This window comes from Haliotis rufescens, unplaced genomic scaffold (assembly GCF_023055435.1).
Source record: "Haliotis rufescens isolate VD_foot unplaced genomic scaffold, xgHalRufe1.0.p SCAF_8, whole genome shotgun sequence".
Lineage (NCBI taxonomy): Eukaryota > Metazoa > Mollusca > Gastropoda > Lepetellida > Haliotidae > Haliotis > Haliotis rufescens.
The window spans coordinates 27,030,061-27,039,046 of NW_025964372.1; the positions used below are offsets into that span (position 1 = coordinate 27,030,061).

Consider the following 8,986-nt stretch of genomic DNA (forward strand, 5'->3'; position numbering starts at 1 on the left):
CTTCAGTGAACTGGTCTGCATGACAGAACAAGGGCGTAGAGACAATAATTTGACGCTACTTCAAGTCACGTCGTGAACACAGCCACCAACAATCTCAGTTAATAATAATATACTACCAATTTGTCAATCAATAAAACCTTTTGTGAAACCTCAACAGTTCCACTGAAGAATATGTGAAGAGCAATCAATATGTAGGCTCAATCAGAGATCGTGTTCAACTGGCACAGATGTCAGAAGTCAGGCTGGTTTAAGTCGTATTCTGTTTGTCCGGAACATTCTTATCCGATATTACCACTCGACCTGTGAAGCTGAACCTTCAGACGTTTGGTTCCCTCAATTGACATTGCAATGTCTTCAAGTCGTTCTGACGTGCACCGTAATGGGATGTCCTCAGATCTTTGTTTAGCGATAGCGAGAACTCAGATCTGATTTTAATGAGATTGGATGGAAAAGTTAAAAGCTAGGAAACGCGATGTGTACTGGAAGGTTGCGGTTTTGAATCAAGAAGTATTTGTTTTCCTAGAGATGATTTCTTGAGGTAGCATCTATCTCCGCTGATGACGTATATAAATCTGTACTATCACCCAAAGCTATGATAACTGGTTCAAGAAGGCTGATCATGATATAGCTAGCAAAGACTGCGTTTATCCTCCCTTTGACATCTGTGAGTTTGAAGTTGTGTTGTATCTTGCCATGAACCCTGTAAAGTTAGCCAAGATAGGCGAACAGGGTTGAGCTTACAATGTCTGACTGGCGTACGTAAGACAACGTAACCGTGTACATATGTCTTGCACTGGTTTCTTATTCAGCCGAATTTTCTCCATGAACTTTCGTTTCAGATGTTCTGAAGTCGACAATGTCATATATTCCTTTATGGTCGTCTTGAGACTACTCGGGGGCACGGATGGCCCAGTCGTCTAAGGCGCCGCTATTCGCTGTGCAGAGCTCACTTGAGACTACTCATGGTTGGCGCGAGTGTATCTGGTTCCCGGACGTTGTATTAACTGGCGTTATCCATGACTATGACACTGTGGTTGTGTAAAATGGGCAATAGCTGATGTTCCAACCAGTCTATGAACTCATCTCCTCCTATAATTATAATGTCCTTGTGGAAATCACCAGTTTTCTTTTTCACTTCGAAAACTAGCACACATCCGTCAGTACGCACAATGACTCGATAACCTTTACCTGATGGTACCATGGGTGTTTTTAGTCCATCTGCCGATAGCCAGTGGAACGATTCATCAAGGTAAATGATCTGGAAGCCCTGACTGTTATAGTTATGAATGGTGCGGAGATAATGTGACCTCATAGACATGATGGAATATTTCCCCCTGAAAACTGGTCGGTCATCGGGGGTACCTTCTGGTCATAAAGCTTGTACACTATAGACCTAGTCGCCCTGTATTAAAGCTGTCTAATATCCTTTTACGTCCCAGTTTTGTTTTTGAGACCACCCCTGTACCTTTATATTTTTATTTTCATACCGTCGACTTGATGGAATGAATTGAAACCCCCAAAGCTTGCAATTGGGCAGTTCGGTAATTCAACCTATCTAGACTAATAAATGGTCCCCCCTATCTCTCTAAAGTGTAAAGAACTTGTACGCATTTCTTAATACGGACTCCATATCGTGAACCGTGGCTATGGCTATGGAAGTGTAATGTAACATGCATCATGGGAGCAGTGTTGATAAAACAAACAGAGCGTCATTTTGTTATTTTAGAATCTAGAATTTCCTCAATGTGATTTTTTGTGTTGATTAGATGTTTTCGGAAGACAACATTATAATCATTATAACGGAGCCACGTGCGCATTCTTCTATAGTCATCATAATAATAAATCCGAACCGTGACCACAATAATTCAAACCACAGGTATGACGATCGGTAGTTACTCGATATTTCAATAGCAACAGTCTGTGAATAGTTCTATCCTTTTTTAACGGGCAAAAAGCATTTTTTTAGCATTTCCGATAGGATTTTAGTTTGATTTCGTTGAAGATTTCATGTATTCTACGATTTATTAGCACCGAGGTGTGTGTGTGTTGTGTGTGTGTGCGTGCGTGCGTGCGTGTTGTGCATGCATTCGTGTGTGTTGTGTGTGCGTGCGTGCGTGTTGTGCATGCATTCATGTGTGTGCGTGTGTGTGTGTGTGCGTGCGTGCGTTCGTGCGTGCGTGTTGTGCGTGCGTGCGTGCGTGTTGTGTTGTGTTGTGTGTGCGTGCTAGTATGTGTGTTGTGTGTGCGTGCGTGTTGTGCGTGCATGCGTCCGTGCGTGTGTGTTGTGTGTGTGCCCGCGTGCGTGTGTGTGTGTGTGTGCGCGTGTGTTGAGGGGGGGGGGGGGGGGGGGGGGCGGGGGGGGGGGGTATTATTACTAACGTCATGCTGTTTACATGATTGATCCGTGATCATCTAATCATGTAAATACCCTGCTATGCTCACATGGCATTACTTGTAGTGCTTTGTTCACCTTACTATACGTTCGGTAGCCATATAAAAATATCCTTAAGGTGACACATTCAAACCCCTCTTTAAGGTGTCATAAACACGTTGATCTCACGACAATGTTGAAAACGATCGATTGCAAAAAGAACGTGCTGCATGACTACGGCAGGAAAGGTCGCGTTTCCTCTGACAAAGGTCACACGTCGCATGATATACGTGCTTTGGTTCTTAGCCAGCGTTGTCAGTGAGAATGGATGACAGGAGTGTATATTTCCTGATCTGCATCAAAACGTTCAAGCTATGCTCTTACTGTCACATGAGGATGACATCAATGACAGACAGAAGCACGCTGCTATTGTTAGAGCAGTATATTATAATACGTCTGACAATGACACGGCGATAGCTGATAGGACATGATGCCAGGATGAATAATTCCGGCTAGAGGTCAGTTGAAACAACGCTCATTGAAGTAGCTCAATATGTAGTGTTTCATGCATGGTATGTAAGCCTTAGGAGGTGAGGTAAGGTGAGGTGAGGTGAGGTGAGGTGGGGTGAGATGTGGTTTAACGTCGCGTCCAAGATTATTGCACTTATATAGGGACGTGCATGCACGTGTGTGTGTGGCTGCTTGTACTCGTCCGGACTGATGCCGATTTATAGTGCTAGCCGCTGAGATACCATGCAGCAGTTTAACATGAATACCCCACTCCGACACAAGACTCCGAGCGAATCAGTCCTTGTTTTAGACCATTAATGCCGAGGGTCAGGCAGGGTAACAACAAGTACCGTCTTTTAACGTCTTTTGATATGACGCGACCGGAGATCGAACCCCGGACCTTCCGCTCTCCGGGCGGACGCTCTACCACTAGACCACGGAGGCGGTCTAATGTTTAGGAAGATGTATGGCTTTGTTATGTGTTGTTTAAAGAGTTCGTGTCAACTGCATCCAATTCACATACATCACTCTCGCCAATAAATGACATTATATAAAGATGACAGATTGAGAATGGCTGTTTCTCGTTATCTGTTTATAACTTTACATATGTTTACCACAATGTATTATGACAGAATGTCACTGGATTGTCTGGTCCAGACTCGATTGTTTACGCCCGCTGACGTGTGACAGGAGTATTGCTGGGTGCAGCGTTAGGCAATAAACAAACACTTACTTTTGTGTGAAAATTGTGTGAGTGGCGGGTGCTACCCGTCGAGCAGGACATGCTTACCCTTTAGCGCATACCTAGTGTCATCACTGATTTTCAGAGATCCATTCATATAATGTTTCATCCATTGTTTTGTCTTTTACGCCTAAAGATATCTGTTTCGACAGATAATGGAGACTGGTTATTCTCTGGCGTTGCTGTTTTTTTGTTTTTAAAAAAAAAATTAAACAGCAACTATTTGGTATTTTCTATTTAAATATATGTGGCCATTTAAACTATTTACGTTTTGGGATCCATTGTGACTTGGTAAATTCATATATCAACAATTGTTCGTCGTGCGAGGCGACCAAATGGATCGGGTGCCAAGCTCTGTTAGCTTTGATGATTGCGTGTCATCGTATCCCGACTGCTTGGGACGTTACTCATAATATCAATCACTATGTGGTCTGGCCCAGGCCCAGGCCCGATTACTTGCGGAACGCCGTCATGTAGCTGCAATATTGCTCAGTGCAGTCGTACATCTCATATGGGAACGTTTTGTTTTGTTTGTTTGTTTGTTGTTTAACGCATCACTCAGTAATATTCCAGCTATATGACGGAGACCTGTAAATAATCGAGTCTGGACCAGACAATCCAGTGATTGACATCATGAGCATCGATCCACGCAATTGGGATACGATGACATGCATCAAACAAGTCAGCGAGCCTGATCACCCGATCCCGTTAGGTATAGTCGCCTTAATGGGAACACACATAGTGGGACATTTCACCTTAACTTGCGTATGGAACACAAAGATTACTTGGCAAAATTAGATTTTTTTGTGATTATCATTTTTTAATTAACACTTTAGAAAACATGATAATTATTAATAAAGTGTCATATCGTTTCAAATTTAGGTCTATGGTAGAAATTAAATTTTAACTTTAACATTAACGTTTGTAATAACCAACAAATCATGTCTAGTTTTTAGCTGATATAATATATCTATTAAGTACCTGTTTGATGTTTACCATGTTTATTAAGATTCATAAAATTATTTTTGTAAATGTTTTTCACTTTTATCTATACTGTGATATGTCCCTTGCAGTATTATTTTGAATGTTGTTGAATATTTAGTTTGGTGTTACAGCGCATGTTTCCCGTAATAGGCAACTAACGGGATCGGGTTGTCAGACTCGCTGACTTAGTTGATGCTTGTCCGATTGTGTAGATCGATGCTCATGATGTCAATCACTGAATTGTTTGGCACAGACTTGATTATTTATAGACCGCTCTCATACACCGTGACGTTAAACAACATAACAAAATATATACTTTCCATCGGAGAAGTGATTAATGAAAAACGCTGTTAATCTTAATGCGTTCTATTATTATGACTGTATTGACCTCCTTAACGGACCTCTCACCTGGTCACCTGATGTCCTCTGGTCAGTAGTGATCGATTGCGTATTGTCAAATGTCAAGCTTCATATATATATAAATATATAGTTTAGCCTCAGTTCAAAGTATGGTCTATCGATCGACGACAGCCATCGTTGTGCCCAACCATGGAATTACTGACCAATGTAAGTTTTAGTGTCATTCTTTATATATTCGTGTTGTGCTATCTTGTTATATTCGTATTATACGTATAGTACATGGAGTAGTCAGTAACAATCCAAAGGAATTAATGTCCTAGGCTAGGCACTAATGTCCAATCAGTGTAGCTTTCTGCTCTCGCCATAATGCAGTACTCATTAGGAAACAATGTGTGCGCCAATCCATATTAAATCTATGAGGTGCAGTCCTTTATATGTTTCCGAGATGAACGCATCACTGTAAGTAAAACCAACGACGATCTGTACGGTATTTGTCCGTCTTAAAAGTTCTAAAAATTCTAAATAAGTTCCAAATAAGTTCTATATTTATCTCATAGAGTACCGCAGTATGAGCGAAAATAAATTCTTGTTAAATGTACCTTGAATTAGTACGTATGGTGAAACATACATCATTAGAATATGCCAGCTGATTCTGTATATGTCAACTCATCGATCGTTTAGTCCCCAGCAAATTATAGTATTTTACGATTATTCCTTCATATTTAGATGCACTAGAAATATACGTTTTTATATTATATTTCACAGTGGATGTATTAACATTAACGAATAAATTACTCAGTGAATGAAGTAAACGAATAGTGTGGGCAATGCTCGATCCTATTAGAACCATCTATTATGTATAATTGAAACTTTTGAAAAATATAGATTTTTGACAAAATGTTTCCATTTCATTACCGTAATCACGAGACATTTCTACACTTCTAATGAAACAGGAGGAAGCATGACATTGCAGTACAGCCATGGCCGGCCTTGTCTCCCGCATGATACCTGACAATATGTTCATGGTTACCATGAACATATTGTCAGGTATCATGCGCTGTTACCATGAACATATTGTCAGGTATTATGCGCCGTTACTATGAACATATTTAGCGGTATTATGCGCCGTTACTATTATGCGCAGTTACCATGAACATATTGTCAGGTATCATGCGCTGTTACCATGAACATATTGTCAGGTATTATGCGCCGTTACTATGAACATATTGTCAGGTATTATGCGCTGTTACCATGAACATATTGTCAGGTATTATGCGCCGTTACTATGAACATATTGTCGGGTATCATGCGCCGTTACTATGAACATATTGTCAGGTATTATGCGCCGTTACTATGAACATATTTAGCGGTATCATGCGCCGTTACTATGAACATATTTAGCGGTATTATGCGCCGTTACTATTAGGCGCAGTTACCATGAACATATTGTCAGGTATTATGCGCTGTTACCATGAACATATTGTCAGGTATCATGCGCCGTTACTATGAACATATTGTCCAGTATTATGCGCTGTTACTATGAACATATTGTCCGGTATTATGCGCTATTACTATGAAACTGCAAGTTCACTTCGATTAGAAATTATTTGAAAACAAATCAGGACGTGTTCTTTGTGCAAGTTTGATATCAACGGTATGGTTACATGTACTTAAAGGACACTTTGTTCAAGTCATTGATGAATGAGAACAAACTATAAGATTTGTTGATATTTTGTAACCAGTACCTGTTTTATTTGGTATCTGCAGCAGCCAAATCGTGTCATATTTATACGTGTCCAGTACATTAGAAAACTGAATCCATCAACGGATAATAAGTTGATATTTCTAATGAATTTACCCACATGAACTAGAAATGAGAGACGAGTGAAACCGCCTCATCTATTTCATATTAAGATCTGTGAAAGTTACACTGACAAAACGCTTCTCCATAAGACTATGTGACAAAAGGGATGATTGTAAGCTTTCAATCGTCAACTTACGCCTTATACCGAGCAGAATTCCAGCAACTCCAGCCACTGATGTTTATTTCATTTAATAATCTTTTTACAAACGAACATGATCTCCCAACAAACAATGCAAACAGCGTCATACAACTCTTTCTAAAAAGTTGTTTGATCAGAGTAACATTCAACATTCAAGGCTTCAGTAAAGCTTTGAAATTTTATTTTATGATAGACATATGGATGAGAGTTTCAAATTTGACGTATCAGTGACATAACTTATGCCCGTTGCAATTCCCTCTTTTTGACTTCACTTGATTTTTAGATTTGCGAATCACGAAGGAAGAAATTATCTCAAGTATTAACTGCTTAAAGAATAATACATCACCTGGATTAGAGGTCATTTTATCGGATTTTGTCAATCATTCGCTTGATACTGTTGCACTCTATTTAGAAATATTATTTTATTCAATTTTTGAAAATGTTTTCCCAAGCGTTTGGTCAGTAGGTGTAATCAACCCACTACATAAACATGGACAGGTAAATGATCCTAATAATTATAGAAGAATAACATTGAAGATTCTTGTTTGGGGCTGATTCATTTGATAAAACAACATGATCTCAAGCTGGCTTTAGAGAGACCACAGGCAATAATTTCATATGGTATGCAGTAATTCAACAGTATCTATCTAGGAAGGGGGTAAAGAGGTGCTAAATTTTTGTTGATTTTAGCAAAGCGTTCCACACAGTACGGCTTGATAGAATGTGGTCTATACTAAGGCAACGTGGACAAATTGCCAAAATTACTATCATCCATATATGACAAATTACAAGCTGTAGTATCTATGCACAGGTAAACCCTTCAGGTTGCACAAGGAAAATACACTAAAAGTACCAAAAGAATTGAGAGAATGTAACTTTGCCAAACATTCGAAATTGAAAATTAATATCATTTTTTTCTTCAGATGTCCAGAATTAGAACATTGTGCCCTTATATATACAGAACACAATATATCAATAAATGTCTATTGAAGGTATTAATGTACTCTACGTGTTACATCATGTGCATTCATGCAGTGACTTATAAAAGTACTCTGTTGAAGGATTAACTTAAATATAAAATAGGTACAGGTCACTATCAATACAGAATAGGTCTTCAGCAACCCATGTTTGCCGTAAACAGCGACTATGTTTGTCGTTAGAGGCGACTAACGGGATCGGGTGGTTGAGCTCGCTTACTTGGTTAATGCATGTCATAGTATCCCAATTGCGTGGATCGATGCTCATGATTTCAATCACTGGATTGTCTGGTTCAGACTCGATTATTTACAGACCTCCGTCATATAGCTGGAAAATTGCTGAGTGCGGCGTTACACAACAAACAAACAAACTATCCATACAATTTGTACTCTAGGCCTGAGGCCTTTCAGTATTTGTGAATTAAGATTGATTGATTTTTGGGTATGATTGACTTGCCTTTGCAGGTGTATGTGACTGGGGCAGGATATGCTTGGTGTCTTTACTATTTGATAATGTTCATAAACACATGATCATGATGTATTCTGAGTTGTACAATGGACTCTGTTTCAGGAGAGATTTCTTAGGATTATGAAAGGTTTTGTGCCATTTTAGTCAATCAACGAAATCAACGAAAAATAAAAATAATAACAAACTCATACATCAACGTATTATCCCAAATGATTAATGTCGGTATCTTCGAAGAAGCTTTCGTATGTTAGAAAATTGGGAAGTGCCTGTCCACTTTCGAAAGACCATTACTTCGGAATGATTTACTGAATGTAGTTTATCCCGAATCGAACATATGAATGTAATATTAAACTGTGTAAGGATATGTTCTGACATTCATTCCTCTTTCAGGTTTCAGCTTGGAGATGCATAGCTTTCATTGGTATAGTCACCAGGCTGACAGCAGGATTTGGATTGTTGCTAGGTGATCAGTTACCCCCAGCAGACCCTGGACCAGATTCCGTCTCAGACTTACAAACACTCGCTTTGTCTTTATCCAGTGTGTCTGATAGTCAGTATGGCACGACAGAT

General features: G+C 39.5%; 1 protein-coding gene across 1 annotated transcript in view; it reads right to left on the reverse strand.

Moving 5' to 3' along the window:
- LOC124143526 overlaps nucleotides 1-1,318 on the reverse strand; it is a 2,239-nt gene extending 921 nt beyond the window's left edge. Inside the window, exon 1 of the mRNA XM_048389759.1 lies at nucleotides 1,189-1,318. Within this exon, the coding sequence (XP_048245716.1) occupies nucleotides 1,189-1,318 (130 nt within the window). The remainder of the gene's footprint in view (nucleotides 1-1,188) is intronic.
- Nucleotides 1,319-8,986: the final 7,668 nt, after the last annotated feature.